Genomic DNA, 22,447 nt, shown 5'->3' with positions numbered 1-22,447 from the left:
GTAAAAATTCCAACACTGTGTTTGCAGTATGTGGCCTTTCTCCATCTTGCATGAACCACCGCGTGTTGAAGGGCAAGGCAGTAGCAAGAAGCTGTGGAATGAAGCTATTGCGAAGCATGCGCAAATAACGCTCGCTGTTCAGTTTCTTCAAAGAAAAAGGGTCCAATATGTCCGTGACTGGAAATTGCTGCCCACGCTGTAATCCTCGGAGCATAATGTTGTCATTCATGAAGCACTTGCGGGTTTTCAGTGGCCCAAAAGCGTACATTTCGTTTGTTAACCACACCATCTAAATGAAAATGCGCCTCGTCTGAAAACCAAACGTTGTTGAAAGTTTATTCCCTTTCCTATGCCCACTGAGCAAACAGTAGTCTCTGCTGCTTGTGTTCTTCAGTGAGCTTCTGTGCACAGGTCATCTTGTATGGGTACATATGGAGGTCACTTTTAAGAATGCGTTGAACGGAGCGTCTGGATATTCCCAGTTGCACTGCTGCCTTTCTACACGATTTCCCGAGACTTCTCTGTACAGCAACAAGTACCGCTTCAATATTCTCCGGCGAACAAACAGGCTTAGTCCGAGGTCGCTTCGCTTCCAATATTGTTCCTTCCAGTATAAATTTGTCGTACAACCTGCTGATAGTCTTCTTGCAAGGGACCCATCGTGTGTTAAACTGCTGTCGAAAAGGCCTCTGAGTCACAACAAGGCTTTTCGTTTCATGAAAAAGTAACACAATTGCCTATCGTTGCTGTGTCGTCAGTCTTCCATTGTCAGCCATTGCTGCTTACTAGTCCCCTAGATGCAGTATCGTGAATTACGCGTCATTTCGTAACTCATTTGTTTTTCCAAGCTCTGCTGGTACTGCTGTAGAGATCCCAGCCGAATATCTAATGCGCGTCGTAAATTGTGAAAGAAACAATTGGTAACACATTTCGTGCGCCACCCTGAATATCAATGGGGAAAGGTGAAAATGTGTGCCCCGACCGGGACTCGAATCTGGGATCTCCTGCTTACAGGGCAGCTGCTGTAGCCATCTGAACCACCGAGGGCACAGAAGATAGTGCAACTGCAGGGACTTATCCCGTGCACCCCCCTCCCCCCGCCCCCCGCCCGACCCACATTCTCACCTTATTTGCCTACACACTACATTCGTAGTGCCGCTACCCAATACACTCATTACTCGTGGAAGACATTCTTACCAAGTGCCGTAAGAGTCCGGGTAGTATGTGTGCATCCTCACAGAAGAAGAAGGTCATGTCCGGTATCGCCAGAACTTATATGCTTATATGGATATGGTGTTTGTTCTTTCGGACATGTCCGAAAGAACAGATACCATTCCATATAAGCAAACTTTGGCGCGAATTATGCCCTCCGCCACACACTCCGTGATGGCTAGCAGAGTATATATGTAGATGTAGATGCTTCCCAGTCACGGCACCACTCCAAACGCAGCCGTTTATGCTGTGGTGTTAACAGCAGCCTATGCATGAGATCATAATTTCCTAGCCCGGCTGCTGCAAGTCTCCTACCAATGGTTGACACGGGACTTGGCAGGGAGACTATTACTTGTTCTCGGATGGCAGGCGCGGGCGTGAAGGGTTTATGATGTGCTTGTTGCAGATTGCGGTGGTCCTTCCTTTTGGTGGTCAGAAATGGATGACCGAACCCTTGACGACGGGTATGCTTTCCCTCAAGTTCCCATGTTGTCCAACATTGGGTCACTGTCGCATCCAAATATCCCATACGGGTGCATACTGCACGATTCGACCACCTTTTTAAGTCTGTCAGGCGCTGATAAAGCTGTCTTACACGAGTACGCGGCATCTTCGTGTCCTTCACAGGTATCTCTCAATATCTGACTATGCTCACGCCCAATATGCGAGGTGTGGCTGTAAAATAATGGGATTGATGCTGTCACAGAGTAAGTACGATTGCGCCAAAAAATGAACGGCCAATAGTTGTGAAGCGTGAACCCTTCTCAGTCCAATGCGATATCTCTGATGTCAGTAGACAAATCAGTGTGGCCGTGGCCGTTGTATAAAGGCTGTTATTTTCTTTCGGCGGGAAAATGGTAAGTGTAACAACGGAGCAACGAACTGTCGTGAAATTTCAGACGAAACTTGGAAAACTGTTACTGAAACCCAACTTTTACTAAAAGAAGTGCATGGCGAGGACTAGAATGAGATTTTCACTCTGCAGCGGAGTGTGCGCTGATATGAAACTTCCTGGCAGATTAAAACTGTGTGCCGGACCGAGACTCGAACTCGGGAAAGTTTGGAAGGTAGGAGACGAGGTATTGGCGGAAGTAAAGCTGTGAGGACGGGGCGTGAGTCGTACTTGGGTAGCTCATTTGGTAGAGCACTTGCCCGCGAAAGGCAAAGTCCCGAGTTCGAGTCTCGGTCCGGCACACAGTTTTAATCTGCCAGGAAGTTTCATGGCGAAGACTGTTTAGTACATAAGCGAGTTTTCCAGCGGCTTAAGCAGAAGAGACGCTGAAGATGACTCACGCACGGACGCCCTTCAACATTAAAATGGATGAAAATCCCGAAAAAGCAGGCAATCTGTTTCAATCTGACCGTTGGTTGACTGTTCGATCGATTGCTGAAACTGTAGAAATTGAAAAAGGATGCTTACGGCAAATTTTACATAACCAATTCACAGTGAGAAAAATGTGTGCGAAATTGATGCCGAAAATTCTCACTATGGAACATAGCTCGTGAAAATGTTTGCACGGGCACTTTGAATATCACTGAAAATGATCCTTGATATTTTGGAAAAAGTGAGAACATGTGGTCAATCTTGGCTTTTCACTTATTGTCTAGAAATTAAGCGCCACTCCTTGCACTGGAAGGGACCTTCATCACTGACAGCGAATCAGCAAATCAAGATTGTAAGCGATGGTGCTTTTTCTATATTCATGCACTTATTTATCTTCACTGAGTTCCTGAAGATCGAACTGTTAATCAGCATTACTACCTTGAGGTTCTTACTGAATTCCGTGAAAAAATAGAAAAAGAAACTCCCCGAAATGTGGAAAAATAACTCATTGGTTGCGCAGCAAGACAACGCACCGGCTGACATCGTATTGTCTGTTACGAGGTTTCTGGTGAAGTATAGCATCCCAGTGTTAGACCGCCCACGTTATTCGCCTGATCTAGGACCATGTGACTTTTCTATTCCCCAATGTCAAATCTGCATTTAAAGGAACAAGATTTGTCTGCTGAAGCAGTGAAAGAAAAAGCAGCACCAGCATCAAGGAGCTCACAGAGGAAGACTTCCAGCAGTGTTTCCATCAACGGAAAATCCGCATGAAGCGTTGTAGGGATAGAAGGGAGAATATTGAGGGTGACAATAACTAAATACGTATTTTTCTGAAATAAAATGTTCTACTGCAATAGTCACGTTATTTTATAGCCACCCCTTGTAAACCCTACCAGACCCTCTAAAAACACTAAACACGAACAACAATATTGCACTACGGTGGCTATTCTACCTGTCACTGACAAATGCAGCTCTAACCATTTACATGCCTGCCGAAAGTGCGTACGTCTACGAAATTACATTGATATGTCCTCTAGGTGCTTCACTATTTTCTGCAAGGCAGTGTATTTTTCTGCTTTCAGAGATTGGTGTTTTGGCGTAAGGAATTTGGAGTCAGGTGAATGGGGATCTCAAGGGTGCGTCTGTAACTTGGCGAAACAGAATCTATATTTTCAAGTTATCTGTTTTGTTTAGTAGTCTCTCCGAACAGGAGAGATTAACCATGTCTGTGTTGTGTTTTAGATCGTTCTTTGAACGAGGCGGATGATGAGGAAATTAGTATTTAACGCCCCGTCGACATCGTGTCATTATAGACAGAGAACAAGCTCGGATTAGGGAAGGACGGGGAAGGAAATCGGCCATGCCCTTTCAAAGGAACTATTCCGGTATTTGCCTGAAGCGATTTAGGGAAAACATAAATCAAGATAGCCGGACGCGGATTGGAACCGTCGTCCTTCCGAATGCAAGTCCACCTCACTCTGTTTCTTGAATATGGGAGGAATTGTTTCATACGAGACAGTGAGTCGACAGTCCGAGTGCATCAGGCTACTGTGCCGTTGGTAAGTTGGCTGCAATGTTGGTACTGCTGTCAGAAGCGCAAGCTGATCTGATTCAGTAGGTGGGAGCGATGCTCCAGATCCGCATGCATGCTGATCGCTGATGCTACATTAACAATATAATAAAGGTAACACATGTGTTTATTGCACAATATTACATGAAATTCGTCCTGAGTATGCCGAAACTGAACATATTGTTTAAATAGTTTGCGTGAGCGTGCGTACAAGCGTGCCGTGGGAGAGACTGTCGCCAGGCAGGAAGCTGGGCTCTCGGTTAATTTGTGGTGAGGGCAGTGTCTGGTGAGGAGGCGGTGCCCGGCTAGCGCATAGGGCGGTCCATCTCCTCGCCGAGCGGCTTGGAGAACTCTGAGCAGCGGCGGAAGGCGCGACGGCCAGTCTCGTCTCGCCAGTAGCTGAGCGCCGCGTCCCAGTACAGCGGGTGCAGGTCCAGCTGCTGCAACAACAACCAAAACAACCACAACACGTGTAGCGCCTGCGGCACAGCAGCAAAGCACTACCACCTGTCCACGATAGGAAGACCCTTTTCCCTAGAGCTGCCAGTAGCGGAGAAAATCGCCACTAGTTAGAAGATATCCATTTTTCTCCGAGAGTTACCCATATTTCCGCCACATGTCCGCTTCGTATGCTCACAAAACACGGGCAATGGTGCAAGTATTGCGGGAATGAGTCTGTGCTACAACTACATCTACGTGACTATTCTGCAATTCACAATTCTGGCAGAGGGTTCGTCGAAACACCTTCAAACTATTTCTCTACCGTTCCATCTCGAACAGGGCGCGGGAAAAACGAACACTTAAATTTTTTCGTGCGAGCTCTGGTTCCTCTTACTTTATTACACCGATCATTTCTCTCTATGTAGGTGGGCGTCAACAAAATATTTTCGCATTTGGAGGACAAAGCGCTCGCATCCTCGCAACAGTCATACACTGAGGTGACGAAAGTTATGGGATACCTCCCAGTATCCTGCTTTTGCCCGGCGTAGTGCAGTAGCTCGTTGTGGCATGGACTCAACAAGTCGTGGGATGTCCTCTGCAGAAATACTGAGCCATGCTGCCTCTATGGCCGTGCATAACTGCGCAAGTGTTGCCAGTGCGGGACCTTGTGCACAAACTGACCTCTCGATTACGTTCCATAAATGTTGGATGGGATTGATGTCGGGCAATCTGGGTGGCCAAATTATTTGCTCGAACTGTCCGGAATATTCTTCAAACCAATCGCAAACATTTGTGGACCGGTGAAATGGCGCACTGCGATAAATAAAAATTGAAGTCCTTGATTGGTCCAAGTATCCGAACGTAATCATTTCCAGTCAATGATCGGTTCAGTTGATCACAGGACCCAGTCCATTCCATGTAAACACAGCCCACACCATTGTGGAGCCACCACCAGCTTGCACATTGCATTGTTGACAACTTGGGTCCATAGTTTTGTGGGGTTTGCGTCAAACTCGAACCCTACCATCAGTTCCTACCAACTGAAATCGGGACTCGTCTGACCAGGGCACGGTTTTCCAGTCGTCTAGGGTCCAATCGATATGGTCATAACCGAACAGAGATGCTGCAGGCGATGTCGTGCTGATAGCAAAGGCATTCGTGTCGGTAGTCCGCTGATATAACCCTTTAACGGCAAATTTCGCCGAACTGTCGTAACGGATACGTTCGTCGTACGTCCCACATTGATTTCTCCGGTTATTCCACGTAGTGTTGCTTGTCTGTTAGCACTGACAACTCTACGCAAACGCCGCTACTCTCTGTCGTTAAGTGAAGCCCACTGCGTTGTCCGACGTGAGAGACGACACTGGCTGAAATTTGATTTGCTCAGCACACTTGACACTGCGGATCTCGGAATATTGAATTCCTCGACGATTCCGACATGAAATGTTCCAAGCGTCTAGCCTCCACTACCATTCCGCGTTTTCACTAAGTATGCGACAGTACCGCCATGTGTACATGTGCATCGCGCTACCCCATGACTTCTGTCACCTCAATGTGATGCAAGGGCATTGCACGTCTGTGTCGTTCCTTACAGACACCGCGAGAAGGGTCTTCATGTTGTGGACAAATACTACTTTCTACACTGCTAGACAGCTGCCAAAGAACATCATTTACGTCTACATCTACAGTCTGCAAACCACTGCGAAGCGCATGGCAGAGGGTACTACCAATTTACCAGTCGTTACGGCTTTTTCCTGTTTCATTCACGTATGGAAAGCGGGAGGGATGATTGCTTAAACGCATCTGTGCGTGCTGTAATTACAACTTGCCCTCCCGACCGCTACGGGCGCGATGCAGAGGGCGTTGTAATATACATCGTTCGTCCAAAAAGTCCCGAGACTGATCCTGTTCCTGGCGTATACGCAGTATCAGCACAGTAGCTACGGTGGTATCCTGAACTAACAACTGTGAACGATAAATGTGCATGCGGCCAGTTGGTTGTGAGCAGACTTTTTTAAGTAGTGGACGTGCGAATGTAGTGTGTCAACGTTGTTGCGTCACAAATCGCTATGTAGCAACATCTCTAAACCAACTGTTCAAGCAAGACATTCTCCATAATGTTTCGAAGTTTGTCCTGCATACCTTGACTTCCGAACAAAAGAAAGAAAAAAAGGAAAAAAAAGGATGCGTGATCGTCTGCCGCGATCTTTCTGAAATTCGGAACGCGAACTGTTCCTTTTTGGGAAAGATCATTGCGGGTGACGAAACTTGGTGTTACCAGTAAGTGCAAAAACCGGCAATGTTCCAATACAGCATTAATAGTGTGCCCTTTACACAGTTACGTTGATTAAATATCTGGGTGTAATGTTGCAAAGCGATATGAAACGGAACAAGCACGTTAAGGACTTTAGTAGGGAAGGTGAATGGTAGACTTCAGTTTATTGGTAGAATTTTAGGAAAGTGGCCGAAGAGGAAGGAGACCACATATAGGACATTAGTGCGACTCATTCTTCAGTACCGCTCCAGTGTTTGGGATCCGGACCAGGTGGGACTGAAGGAAGAAATCGAAGCAGTTCAGAGGCAGGCTCAGGCAAGTTCGAACAGCACACAAGTACAGTATTACGGAGACGGTTCGGGATCGAATGGGAATCGCTGGAGGAACACTATTGAGAAAATTCAGAGAACCTGTTCTAGCTGTGACTCACTGGTTTGGGTTCCTGAACTGCAAAATTTTTACATTTATTGACATCTGAAACAAATTACCAGTCTTTGCACCACTTTGAACTTTTATTAAACTCTGACTGAATATTTGTGCAGCTTTTTTTCAGACAGTGGGGGGGGGGGGGGGGGGGGGAGGGTAGTAGTACTACCCAGTATTTCGGGCAAAAGTAGTACATCTTTAGTGTAAGTGAGTGAAAGTAGCAAGGAGGCCGCCACGGAGTATTGCGATAACAGCACTGGCCGTCAGCCATGCTCTGTCTAAATTCACAATGACAGATGCACAGATGAGTTGCGAAACTAGGATAGCTGAGTGCAGCGGCAAACTGTCGCGCGCAGCAATGAACGCTGTAGCAAGCGGGTCGTTGCCACCACACTCGAGAGAGTCTCTCTGTTATGGGCGACGTGACTAGACACCAGGTTTTAGAGAAACAAGTGGACAGTAACGGAATATAAGTGAGGGTGAATTTGGTGTCAGGACATCTTTAGGGTCGGGAATTTCGTCATTGCTGAACAGCCGCACCACGACGCCTGAGCACCTCCGGACAGCAAGACGACTGGGCAGCGCCAGCAGCAGCCTTCGGTTCGAGACCAGGCTACTCGGCCGCCTATGGGTCCTTCGGCCTGGGGCGGGACTCGGCGTCACCACGCCAGCCGCCGTTCGCTGCCTGTCCGAGGGGCGAGGAGCGAGACCCTTGCATAGCCGCCTCCGCACCGCGGAACGAAGAGCAGGTGCGCCCCCGCCTGGCGTGCCAATCCTCCATGAAGTGCAGCAGGCGCAACAGACCTTGCCTTCGCCGCCGGGACGGAGTCCGTCCTAGCAGCCGACGCGAGCTGAACCGTCCAGAGCTCACGAGGAGAGGCGGGCCTGCCTTATGTAGAATTGAAGATACAATAAAATAATATTGATAAATTGTCCACAGCGTTTCCACTGGTTCCCCGTCAACTATGGCATCACCACACACACACACACACACACACACACACACACACACACACACACCCTACATAGGTGCTACTACGAGTTATTGCTCTAGTTGGACTGCGGATGCACTTAAAAACTCACAAGTGATTACTTCTGCTTATTTCGTGCTATTTTTTACAACCACCACCGCCAATGCTCGGCGGTCCTTGTCCATCAGTACATGAGGTCTGCCTGGTTTCAATTTGGCTGCGGTTAAGGCATAAAGGAATTACAGACATTGGTCGCGAGTGGGCATTGATTTAAACCAATGGAGAAAGTTGAAAATTTATGCTGAACTCGAATTCGAACTCAGGTCTCCTGCTTACTAGCAGAAGCGCTGTCCACTGCGCCATCTGGGCACAGTGGCTATCACAACTGCATGGACTCTCTTCAGTGCAGATGCACACCGGGATCGAACTGTTTTGGGAATCGACGAAATGCCGCGAGTAATGACGATAACGGGCAAGGGGCGTACCATTAGTAGTGTGTGGATAAATTGAGAATTTGGGTTCGACAGGAAGTGTGCTAGGGTAGTCCGTGCAGTTACGATGACTGCTGTGTCCGGATGGTGCAGTGATTAGCACATCTGCTAGTAAGCAGGAGACCTGGGTTCGAATCCTGATCCGGCACAAATTTTCAACTTGCTGCATTGATTTAAATTAACGCCCATATGCAGCCAATGTCTGTAATTTCTTTGCGCCTTAATTCGTAGATGGTGCTGGATCAAAATGGTGTCTGTTCTTTCAGATATGTTCTAAAGAACAGTTACTACATATACAGGGTGTATCAAAAAGAATCATCCGATTAGGCACGTCTATATTTCTGAGCCGGCCGGGCTGGCCGAGCGGTTATAGGCGCTACAGTCTGGAACCGCGCGACCGCTCGGTCGCAGGTTCGAACCCTGCCTCGGGCATGGATGTGTGTGATGTCCTTAGGTTAGTTAGGTTTAAGTAGTTCTATGTTCTAGGGGACTGGTTACCTTAGATGTTCAGTCCCATAGTGCTCAGAGCCATTATATTTCTGAAACTAATAAACATATACAGGGAATTCTGTTTTCTGATGAACGGGAAACTCAAAACTTTTTTTTATAACTTTTCATAGGTGTTCAATATGTCTCCCTTTACATGCACGGCATATGTCAATGCGGTATTCAAATTTTTCCTACACTGCAGCAAGCACGTCTTGAGTTACAGCTTCCACAGCTGTTGTTAATGCGATGTTTCAGTTCATTCATTGTTGTTGGTAACGGAGGCATATAAACAGTCTTTTATAAACCCCCACAAGAAATTATAACAGTCAGGCCCGGTGACCTAGGAGGCCGGTAATGTAAGGCTGAATCATTTGGTCCAGTGGCACCAATCCATCGTTCAGTAATCCTTTGATTTAAAATTTCCCGCACTTCCAGATGCCAGAGTGGCGATGCCCCATTCTGTTGGTAAATGAAGTCGTTCCAATCAGTCTCCAACTGCGGGAAAAAAAGTTCTCGGGCATATCATGTGATTGTTCCGTACCCCATATTATCACATTTGACGGTTCACCTTTCCATTTAAGTGGAATGTTGCCTCGTCACTGAACACTAAGCATGGAAGAAAACTGTCATCCTGCGTCCGCAACACACGCCAGACGGACATCGGGGGAATGTTGAGCTGTCGAGCTGCACGGCGAACGGATTTCTGCAGACTCCTTGTGAAACTATGGCGGATGCGTTCGACGTCTGTGTCAGACACTGGGGGTCGGACCGGCAATTTGTCTTTACGTAAACAACCTGCTTCTCGGAATTGTTCATGCCATCTTTTAATGCTATGTGTTATCGTAGGATCCACACCATACATGGTAACGGAAGTCACGCTGAACAGTTATAACTGACCCGCACTGCGCAAAACGTAGAACACAAAACGCCTTCTGTTGTGCTGACACCATTTTTACTGGAACTGAAGTGGGCGCACACTGCTGCTGCCTTGCGGGAACTATGTGAATCTCAAGAGTTTGCTCTTTCCAACAGTAAGTTGTTCGCGTGCAATAGTAGTTATGATTTTTTAAAATGGATGATACTTTTTGATACACACTGCGTATTAGCTGTAGTTGTTCCCTCCGTTTCCACTTCACAATCACGTCATCAACAGTCGACTTGGGCAGCTGTAGGAGGGCTGAAACGTCCTCAATTGTTACTCAGGTGACGAACACGTTCGAAGTCACAGCTCTGTTGACCGAGCCATTTTGGTGTTGCTGGTTCTCTTCTGACAACGCAGACTCTCCGCCTCGTTTTGTAATGGCTGTTCTGGCTCTCGTTACATCTTGTGGTCGCTTCTGCGGTACATATAGGTGTCTGGATATTTTTGATCAGATAGTGAATGTTGGCAGTACTGAATGTGTTTGAACCAGTCCCAAACGTGAAATAAATATAAGAGGTGTTAAGAAGGGAGAGGTTGGAGGCTGTGCTGTACAGACCGCCCGCGGCAGCGGCGACGGCGGCACGTCCTTGTAGAAGTGGCGCCGGTACTCGGTGGAGTATTCCTGCACCGGCTGCGGCCGCGTCATCCGGGCGGCTGCCTCCTCCAGCGCCTGCTGCCACAGGAACGCCTCCAGCAGCTGCGCCTGTCGCCCTGCCAGCCAAAAATTATACTGCTCTAGCGTCTCAAGGCTGCGCTTCAAACTGACTGTCTAAGGGGCCCATCCATCCAACCACACATTCACTCTCATACGTACCGTCAAAGCAATAATGAAGGAGAACATTCAGGGATGTGGGATGAATCGAGTTATACGCACATAAATAAAAGTATCGCATCATCCTGATATGTCGTGAACGTGTGTTGCTATTGTGACTGTTCCTGTACCAATCCATACATCATCCTTGACGTTGTTTGTAAAAATCCACACAGTTACCATGAGCGATTCCTACGAGTAGAATGCCGCACTCAAATAAATTTCAGCATTTCAGATGAAAATAAAGCACCAGTAAAGATGCTTTCGAGATGTCTGCGGAACAGTAGTGTGAACAGCCATCACAGTCAAGGCAATAATGACGGAGAACCTTCAGGGGTGAGGGATAATTCATGTTATACAAATACGAAAAAAAAATATGTTGCATACCCCGATATGTTGTTCAGGTGTGTTGCTGTTGTGACTGTTCCTCTCCGATCGGAGAACCACCCTTGACACATTTACCATGAGCAATTCCTATGGGTAGAAAGCCGCACTCGAATGGACTGCAGCATTTTAGTCGAACATAAAGCACCAGTGGAGACGCATTGGAGACTTCTATGGAACAGTAGAGTGAACGTCCATCACCGTCAAGGCGATAATGATGGAGAACCTTCAGAGATGTGGAATGAGACATATTATACATACATAAAAAAAGTGTTGCCTCACCCCGATGTATCTTGCCGGTGTGTTGCTGTTGTGACTGTTCCTGTACCGATCGGAAGATCACCCTTGATGTTATTTGTAAAACACACAGAGTCACCAAGATCGCTTCGAGCAGAAAGCCACATTTGATGGACTGCGGCATTTCGTTTGAAAGTAAAGCACCAGTAGAGACGTTTATGAAATAATGCAGTGAACGACCATCATATCACCAACGACAATAGCGGCCAGTTATCGGGCCCACATCATTACGTTATATGCAGAAGTCTTGTCAACCAGGGAAGTTGCTCGATGTGTGCACTGGAGTCAAAGTGATATGGTGCGGACATAGAATCAGTTACAATTGACAGGTTCTGTTGAGGTCTTATAACACACAGGCCGTCCACGTTCGATAGGTGTATAGGATGAGTGATATCTACGACTATTGAGCCAAAGAAATCGTGGGCTGACAGCTTCACAATGGAATTTGGCATTCGAAGAGGTTCCTGGATGTCACGTATCGCATCCATAACTATTAGGGGACGACTTCATGATACGAATCACGATTCCCGACGACCCTGTCGAGAGCCACAATGCCATTGATTGCGTTACAGATGGACAAGAACTCTTGCAGTCATGCAGAATGGATTCCACAGGATTCGCACCGGGTCTTGTCTACAGAAGAAACTTGGTCTGTTTGTACCTTCATAATTGCAAATAATGTGCTTGGAGATAACCTAGTAATTCGAATATTCCAGCAGTGTGCTCCCCTTGTGCTACAAGGTGGTGGTGGTGGTGGTGATGGTGGAATGATGTTCTGGGCTGGCATTGCATGTGGCCAACATAGACCTCCCACCGCTGCTGAGGGGAAGCTCACCGCTCTACAGAACAGAGATGACATTATGCAGCCGACGGTGGGACTGCATCAACATTTTCGTGACAATTCCATCTTAATGGATGATAACTCGCGTGCTCATCTTGTTGTCCTCGAGAATATGTTCCTTTAGCGCACTAGGATCACCAGAATGGAGTGGCCAGCCCGTTCTCTGGACATGAATTCAGTTCAACATGCGTGGGACCGCTTGAAACGAGCAGTTTTAGGACGTCGACAACGACCAAGAACTCTGTGTGATTTAAGCAGAGTGGCTACTGAAGAATGGGATAACTTGGACCAGGGCTGGCTTCATCGATGATATGCCATGGCGTATTCAAGCTTGCATCCAAGTGATGGGACATTCCATCATCTGCTGACGTTGCCCAGCAACAGTGTGGAAAAACCCCCATGAGTAATAGACGATTCTGTCGTTACACAAATGTTTGGTTTTTTGATTTGGTGAGCTTTCGAAGTGTGGTGCTACAGAGGAATTCTGAAGATTAGATGAGTAGATCACGTAACTAATGACAAGGTAGAGCCTGTGGGATTTGTGGAGAAGAAGGATGGAGTGTGGAAGAAGAATAGGGTGGTGAGGATGGATATGTTTGGCAGGAATGTGGGCCTCCACAGCGTCAGTGATGGTCTTCTGGAGGAAGGATGAGGCATGGGTGATGTCAGCGGAAGGTGAAAGGTAAGTGGGTGGCTTTCGACCTGTCAGGTAATGGATTCCCGGTTGGAATCCCAGTTGGCTCAGCAGTAGTCATGGACATTCTTTGGAGGGGCAGCAGGGCGTGGGGCAGGATGTGGGCGATGGGCTGAGGAGATGGTGAGAAGGACTGGGAGGTAGTCGCTACCAATCGGATCAAGGACGTCCACGGAGATATGACCAAGGAAGTTGGGGAAAGTGAGGATGCCATCTGGGGTCGAGTTACTTTCAGGACAGGTGTGCTGTATGAGGGAAAGAAGGTCACCATGGAAAGTAGCGAGGAACTGATGGCACCGTCAAAGGGTGGCAGGGTCACAGATGTGTGGCAATCACAAAGGTGGAGAAAGTGTGATCAACATGAGAGATGAATTCGTAGGGGAGAGGAACTCCAGGACAGACATAGGTATTGGCATAGGTGACAGTGAGGCAGGGAAAGAAGATGCTGTGGATGAGGTGTTTGGTTGGATAATTGAGCAGGGGTTGTGGCAGGACAGGGGTATGCTTGAGATGGCCAGTAGTGACCCCATCTTGTGCTATAGGAGAGGGATTGTCAGTGCAGTGAAGAAGGTAGGGAGAGGTGCAGACAACATGGTGAGGTTGGGGGAAGGTTTCGTTAAGAAAGAAGAAGTAGACCTAGTGCTGCGACAGGGTGTGCACGGAGAGGTATTTATTGGCAGGGAGAGAGTGAATGTTTAAGTACAGAAGACGATACTGATAGCATGTCAGGGGAAGGAGGGGGAAGGGAATGGAGGGAGGAGGAGAGAGGCTCAAGCAAGGGTGTCTAGGCAGGTGAAGGTGAAGCGGGCCTGGTTGTGGGAGTATGAGGTGTAGGTATTCAAAAGGAAGATGAAGTGTGCCGCAAGGGAGATCTGCTGGAGGGTGTGGGGGCGTTGGAAGGGATGGACATTCTGGAAGACGATAGTCATGAAACAGATGAAGTCTTCAGCTGTAGTGGGTGAAGGAAATTGTTGGGCTGAATGGGCTGTTCGATGGGATGAACGGGACCATTTACCTTGGGGATGGTGGGAGGGGTTTGGCCTTGCTTTTGGAGGAATAGGTGGGGTGGGGTTCGTTGCAGGTGTTGCAGGAAGGAGGAGAGGAGAGGCTAGCACACTGTGGGAGGGCTTACAGTGGGGGCAGTTTTGAATGAGGTGGTCATTGTAGAGGAGACAGTATTGGCAGTGGTAGGATTGATGACGGGAATGGGGGGGGGGGGGGGAATGGGGTGGCGACAGTTGAGAATCAGGGCTCCCTGAGTGAGGAGGTCATCTATGGAGCAGGCAGACACTGTGAACATATGCATAAGGAAGGTAGGGCCGGAGTTGTTAGAGATACATCAGGCTGAGCAGAAACAGGGGCGGTCATAGCAAGTGAGTGGGGAGTGTAGGAAAGTCATCCGATGGGCAGTAGCGGAGGGAGTGGGGGCAGGAGAATGAATGGGAGCAGGGGGAGGAGCAGGAGCAGGGGTATTATACAGGTGGGAATTAAGGGGAGGGAAGGAGATGGAAGGGGAGCAGATGGGGAAAGCCTGGTGGAGGCACTCCAGGAGGTAATGGTGGGGGCAGGAGAACAGGAGGTGTATATGATTGTGGTTGGGGTGGGGGTCTACCAGCGATAGGTGTCGCCTAGGAAGGGAAAGAGAACGAAGATGGGCTACAAACACGCCAAAACACGCCAATTTATGTATGTACTACCAGCAATTGGATGTACTATCAGCAATTGACACCTAAACACATTTATACAAAGTGACAAGGTGAATTGTAACTCTCAAAAACAACGCAAAAAAAGGTGTCAAAACGAATTTAATTGTACGAGAGTAGCAGTCTGTAATATACGTATGTGTAGCATTTTGAAAAGAAAAACGCTCTGCAGCAGTAGGTACAGGACACCAACATCTCATAGCAGCCAAGAACCTCATCAGCTGCATGATTCACATGGAACGGCATCTCGCACGAGAGAGCCATTCGAATTCGAGAAAACATGGCACGATAATCTGTATTCTTGCTTTGTGAAATACGAATGTCAGACGATAATATTTTTCATTTATTCTTTATGGTAGGGTCTGGTAGTCTGATGGTAAAGTATATTTATTTGTAAAACCCAGTATTCCAGTTTCTACGCCGGCCGCTGTGGCCAAGCGGTTCTAGGCGCTTCAGTCCGGAACCGCGCTGCTGCTACGGTCGCGGGTTCGAATTCTGCCTTGGGCATGTATATGTGTGAAGTCCTTAGGTTAGTTAGGTTTAAGTAGTTCTAAATCTAGGGGACTGATGACCTCAGATGTTAAGTCCCATAGTGCTTAGAGCCATTTGAACCAGTTTCTAACATATAGTTGTTATTATGTGATTTCGATTTTTTGTGTGTACTGCAATGTAAATATGTTTTTTGGTGTTCTGCTTAATGTTTGCTCTTATCTGTAATAATGGGTGGGGTAAATGATTCCATATTTTTTATGTTTCTTATGAAACATAAGCTGTATTCACTACATGGGGTTCTGTGGACCCATATCTATTTTTTACTACTTGTGCATCCGTGTGTGAACCGCTCAGTTTAAACGCACTGTAAGCATATTGCTCGTGTTCTACGTTACTTTTATTCCCATCTGTTTTTCGCACTCTCGCATTTAATGGTGGCCATCGAAATTTTCATTGACTTCTGCTAGAATGTCCTATTTGTAGTACCGTTTAGTAACGTTTGGAAACATCATTTAGTGCAGCCAATAATTCCTACATACCTGTCCACAGCATGGCTGACATTCATCTCCAGCATGCACTGAACCTACTCTTCCCTTTGACCATAAAGGTTGCTGACGTCGACAACCCCATCCTTGGGATTTATTTTCTCAAACATTTAGGCCTCTCACTGGACCTTCAGACAGCCGTACTGCCTCACCGTGCATTGTGCTCAGTCATTACCAGTTCCTTCGTCCCCTCACCCTCCTCATTTCCTGCTCAGTATGACATTCTTATCCGCACTACCTGTGAGTGCTCACATTTGACAGATCATCTTGTCCACTCGCTGGCCCAGCTTATGGCTCAATGTCGCAAGATCGTCGGCTTTCACTCTGACCACAACAAACTGCTTCACATAATCGCCAATGTGACAGCCAACCTGGTGCATGCTCTTCACACGGTTACTGACCTCTCCGCATTGTGGTCACATGATGTCACTGATGCTTCTCCTGTTCGTAACCTGTCTCCCCCTTCACCTTCACTGCAAGCTCTGCAGGACCGTGACAATCAAACTCTCAGTGTTTCATTGCTCCAGCTCTCCACTGTCCAGTGTTGTTACACGTCTGCCCCCCTCAGTTATAGGCGCTATTACTGATGGCTAGTTACTACTAAGGGCCTCCTTGTCTGGTGTAAGGGTCGCCACCTCAATACCACCAAACTCTGCCACACTAAAGCTGCTATCCAGCACTTCTTAGATTCTGGAATTGTGCGCCGTTTGGACAGTAGCTGGTCGTCCTCTATATAACTTGTACCTAACAAAGACAGTACTTTCTGCTTCTGTGGAGACTATCACAAACTCAATTCTCGGTCGATCCTTGACAATTATCCTATACCACACATCCAGGATCTTGTGCCGCAACAGCACGGTGCATAGATTTTCAGAATTATCGACTGTCGTGAAACTTTTCACAAAATGTCTATGCACAGTGACCTAATACAGCCATTGGCATGCCTTTCGGCTTATTTAAATGCTGCTACAAGCTGTAGAATTTCAAAAAGTGCTATGATCTGACGATTTGCGGCGTGCCTTCAAGCTTTCTTAAAACCGATTTGGACATCACTGTCATGCTTGCTCACCCCATCACTGATGCTTGCATTTCTATCACTAGTAATGTGTGCAGATCATCAATTGCCACCATTCTTCAACAGCACATATATGACTCGATGCAGCACCTTCGTTTCTTCTCCAACAAAGTCTTCACCTCACAATGTAAGTGGTCAACTTTGATAGGGAACCGTTTGCGATGTATGAGGCAGTCCACAACTTTCGTGACAACATAGAAGACCATCCTGTAACTAACTAAACAGATCACAAACCACTCACAGATCCATCTGTAATGCTGTTAGCGACTTGCAGCCCTGACGTTTTCGTTACACAGACCTTATTTGCAGTACTCCACTGACGTGCCATCAGATATGAAAAACGTATGTTTTGGGGGTGTCTGGATACTTTTGATCACATAGTGTATCTGCCATTGACGACAAAACGATGCTACAACACTAACTATTGTGTCACATCGCCTCCATGGCTCTTCACTCCCTGTGGTATGTGAAACCCTTACAGGTACCCTCCACGCCCTTGTTCCAGCCTCCTGCCTCCTGCACCACAAAGCCTTCTCAGCGATTCACAATCTCACTCATCTGGGCATTAGGGCCACTATTCACCATTTTGCTGAACAATTCATTTGGACATAGCAAAGATAGATGCGATACCAAACCTCCACTGGGTCAATTGCTGGGTCAATTGACATCCTCAAAGCATAGTGTCGACATGCTCATCTCGACTTCATCGGTCCTCTTCCTCTGAGTTGGTCGCATACAGATACTGTCTATCATTGACCACATCAGGATGTGGGTCAAGGCTGTGCCTATCCCAGACATTACTGCCAACACTGTTGCCTGTGCATTTATCAGCTCTTGGATTGCTTGCTTTGGTTGCCCGTCTTACATTACTACTGATTAGAGGCGATAGTTCGAAACTGTCCTTTTCAGCACACTGCACGCACAACTTGTGCAGTGCCAATAAATTTTGCACAACTGCTTACCATCCCCAAATTAATGGACTGGGTGAAAGCTGGCACTGTGCCCTTAAAACAGCGCTAATGTGTAAGTCTACTTCCATGTCAGAGGACATCCCCTGTGTTCTGTTCAGAATTCACACAGCATTCAAGGAGGACTTGCAGGCTTCACTAGCTGACATACTTTATGGTGAACCTCTGATCTTGTCTGCTGAATTTGTTGAATACTCCAAGCCTTGTCTCCCTTCCGAGCTCTCAACTTTGATCGGGCATGTCTGTGCACTCACGTTTCTCATATCCACACTCCAGCCCTGTGCGCCTACACTGCCCCATGTATCTATACTCAGAAGAACTTACAGCACTGTGACTATGAAATGCTCCATGATGACAGTGTGTGGGCTATTCTCCAACAGCCTTATTCTGGCCCCCACAAAGTGCTCCATCACTCCACCCACATCTTTGATATCCTCTTACATGGTAAGCCACAAACTGCCTCCATCAACAGATTCGAGGCAGCTTGGACGCTTGATGATGATCTCCCTCCCACAGGTACATCAGATACTCCTCCAGCTGCTGAGTTTTCTCTTCCCTCTCCAGGGACCCCCCACTGACTGACTTCCCCAGTGTTATCCAAGTTGTTACAAGTGCTCTGGGTAACTGCAAGTGATATTGCTCGCTCTGACACTGCCCTCGCTGGCACTCATCTTGAGCTTGCCATGTCCTCCTGCGCTGCACTCTATAATGTCAATGTCTCCTCTTTCCTGGTCAAGGATCTCTCCTTCATGGAGGAAGACAGCATCAGTGCCTCGATCAACAAACATGGCTGCCTTTCCATCTGAGAATGCTTGGTCATGCATGACCCCAGTTGATCCCTATCTCTTGCACAAGCTGCCCACTGTGTTCTCTGGCGTGGCTTCGACTATGGATGTACATAGCTCTGTGCCTTTTCTCACTGTGAGAAACAGTCCAACCGCATCCCCTTCCAGGCTGGTCGGGCAAACTTGTCACACTCCAGCTTCTTTGTTTCCTCCCTCTTCCCCCCTCCTCTCCTCTGCGCTGCAGGCTGCAACGGGGGAAGGGGGGGGAGGAAAGGCACAGAGCTGTATAGGTCCGAAACGACATGGTCTTGAAGCCACACCAGAGAGCAGAGTGGGCAGCCATCGCGAGAGACAGGGATTGACTGGGGTCGCGCCCGACCAGGCATACTCGGATCGTAAGGCGGCCATGTTTGTCGACTGAGGCACTGATGCCGTCTTCCTCCGTGAAAGAGAGATCCTCGATCAGGAAAGAGAAGATTGGTTGGTTTTGGGGAAGGAGACCAGACAGCGTGGTCATCGGTCTCATCGGATTAGGGAAGGATGGGGAAGGAAGTCGGCCGTGCCCTTTCAGAGGAACCATCCCGGCATTTGCCTGGAGCGATTTAGGGAAATCACGGAAAACCTAAATCAGGATGGCCGGACGCGGGATTGAACCGTCGTCCTCCCGAATGCGAGTCCAGTGTCTAACCACTGCGCCACCCCGCTCGGTAGGAAAGAGAAGACATTCACATTAAAGAGTGTAGTGAAGGAGGAAGAGAGAGGCATGGCAAGCTCGAGATGAGTGCCAGTGAGGGGATCCTCAGAGGGAGCAATATCACATGCAGTACCCAGAGCACTTGGAACATCGAACATCGAACATTCAAAGATTGATTGTAACGAGAACTACTATTAGTAACTTCGTGATTATCTTTGACCCAGTCTGGTATAACCGCTATTGCATTTGTTTCACTTGTATACTATGCTAACTTCAATAAAAGTGCTTTCTCTGTACGTTCTGTCTCAGAGAGAGAGAACAGCACATGAAAGATATACTATTTTGGTGTACCTTTGACGCTCGGCCGCATCGTCACGGGCGGAGGATAGTCGTCGTGTAGGCAGGAGTGCTTCTCTGGCGTCACGCCGGGTGGTCCCAGCAACCACGGGCGGCTGCTAGTACGGTGCTTCGGTACCCACTTGTCCTCCGGCTCTGACATCTCTGCAACAAGCCAGACGGGGTGCTCACAGCGTGATACTGTGGAGACATGGCTTAGCCACAGCCTGGGGGATGTTTCCAGAATGAGATGTTCACTCTGCAGCGGAGTGTGCAGTATCCTTTCTTTCAGGAGTGCTAGTTCTGCAAGGTTCGCAGGAGAGCTTCTGTAAAGTTTGGAAGGTAGGAGACGAGATACTGGCAGAAGTAAAGCTGTGAGGACCGGGCGTGAGTCGTGCTTCGGTAGCTCAGATGGTAGAGCACTTGCCCGCGAAAGGCAAAGGTCCGGAGTTCGAGTCTCGGTCAGGCACACAGTTTTAATCTGCCAGGATGTTTCAACTCCTGATTAACTTGAAATCCTGTTGCATACAAAAATAGAGTTAACGGCAGGCACCTCGCAGCTGGCGAGATCAACGATTTTGGAATCCACTGACGTTAGATTTCACCTACAATCGAACAACTACAAAACAATGATTTCTTTGGCTTTGTAATCAATCAATAGATCACACTGAATTCGTGTAACTTCTTTCCGAATTGGCAGTATTTAAATGACAGTAAACGTTCCTTAATTTTCGAATATACCACGAATAAACACTTCAAGATGGAAAGACCCAAAACATATGTGTTATAAACAGATGTTAAAATAATAATTCTATTATCATGCTATCAGTTAAAAACGTCATATGAAAACGTACTCGAATTTCTTAATCAGGTGTACGGCTATTGCTTACCTAGCCCAATAATTATTACAGGAAAAGTAGAATAAGATATGTTAGCATAACAACCATTCACTACAAGATGCAGAATGAATTATTCGCAATAAGAAATCTCTTCCACGGCCACAGGATCAGTGTGGCATTATTACACTGACGAAGGGTAATGGTGTATTTCGGATCTACTGAAGGAATAGCGTGCCAAGCGTGGTTTTGTCATTTTGTTCTCTTGTATCCTTTCATCGGGCAGAATTTCACGGGCTGTACATGGTTACACGTAAGTGCTGTGGCTTCAGTTACTCTGAATACACGAATAACTAACTGTTTGTGTTCCCTCACGCCAGGTTTACACTTCGCTTGAGCAGCCTAACTGGAAACGACAAGACTGAAGAACATCAGTAGACGGCTCCACGAGCAGTAAAAAATGAAAAGCGGATAACTACACTATTTATAGAGCAAATGAACTAATCGTAAATCGAGATTGTACCCAAATCTTCAATAGAAGGTAACATTCTTCGAAAGGCAAAACCCACTAACTTTATAAATTCTTTCGTGTGCATAGTTTGTAGTAGTTATTCGGAGATGAATAGACGTGGATAGAGCTGCGTGGAGAACTGCATCAAATCAGTCTTCGGACAGAAGACCACAATAATAACAGTACTGGAATGCACAAAAGACGGAAATACTTTTTGAGTATATTGTGAGTTTGCAACGAAATTATTCTCAAAATTTTCTTTCAACGGATCCCATACGGCTGTAATAGTGTCACAGTTTCTTTTGAACTAAGATGGATACGGCACTGTGGTACCGATTGTAAACTATCGCATAATAAATGTCACAACAAAATTTACAACCGCTGTTAGAAGGAAACTTTTAAAATTTAGATTTATTCTTTGGAAGGCAGAGAACACTTACATAATCGCACATATTATTTTGTATGGTGATAGATGACGGCACCATTTCACCAAGGGTGTCAAAGATTACAGAAAAGAATGTACTTACTGCAGAATGGTTAGCGGCGAGAGATCTCGGCAGCTGATGGCGAACGTGTTGAAACTGTCGTCCTGGAAACCACACCCCAGCTGTCGTATCGAACCTTCTTGGAACGCTTTAGGGCTGCCGCATAGGCGCGGTGCATAGCAACAATCCGTTGCCAGATCACGCGATCTCTCCACAGATCGCACGTTTGTCAGCAGTCGCAGACTGCAACGATCGATCCATCGATCGCTGATTGGTCGGAAATCGAAATCCCATGCAATGTGATTTATTTATTTATTTGGCCACCGGCAGCTATCGGCCAACGTTAAATAAGAGACATGCAGTACAACACATAATTGATGACATAACGGTGATGCAAATATAACAACACTAAAAATTAACAGTACAAGTTAATAAATAAATTGAAAAAATAGAAGCACCAGAAATACAATGTCCAAAGCTTAAATTAAAATAACTATCCACGTAAAATACTTATTAACGTAACAGCTAACACATTCTCCGGTGCTCAGTTATTATTTACAAAGATATCTTGACAGCTCGTAAAAATTTGAAAAGCTCTTTGACACATGTAGCATTAATCAAAGAAAGAATGGGGGCACTCGTAGGAAACTCTACTTTAAGACGACGTAATTGTTGTAAAAAAGGATTGTCTGTGCCTTCCTATTTCGCACATGCAAAGATTATGTGATTTATGTCACTGGCTGTAGTGTTATTACAGCCATAGAGCGGTTTTGGACTGATACTAATGCGATAGAGGTGCATTGGAAACCTCCCGATGTTGAATCTCATACGGCAGACAGTAGACATTAGCCATCTGGGTATGCGAA

The 22,447-nt window shown here is 46.9% G+C and overlaps 1 protein-coding gene across 1 annotated transcript; it reads right to left on the bottom strand.

The window, feature by feature from the left end:
- Positions 1–4,297: 4,297 nt before the first annotated feature.
- Positions 4,298–21,762, bottom strand: LOC126412883 (uncharacterized). Its single transcript, XM_050082774.1, has 4 exons — positions 21,624–21,762; positions 19,765–19,914; positions 10,681–10,835; positions 4,298–4,549 (listed from the first exon to the last, which is right to left on the bottom strand). Exons 2-4 carry the CDS (start codon positions 19,910–19,912, stop codon positions 4,415–4,417), a joined length of 438 nt encoding a protein of 145 aa, XP_049938731.1. The 5' UTR covers positions 19,913–19,914; positions 21,624–21,762; the 3' UTR covers positions 4,298–4,414.
- Positions 21,763–22,447: the final 685 nt, after the last annotated feature.

This window comes from Schistocerca serialis, chromosome 7 (assembly GCF_023864345.2).
Source record: "Schistocerca serialis cubense isolate TAMUIC-IGC-003099 chromosome 7, iqSchSeri2.2, whole genome shotgun sequence".
NCBI lineage: Eukaryota > Metazoa > Arthropoda > Insecta > Orthoptera > Acrididae > Schistocerca > Schistocerca serialis.
The sequence above is the reverse complement of the archived record's forward strand: the minus strand, read 5'-3'. Positions and strand labels throughout refer to the sequence as shown.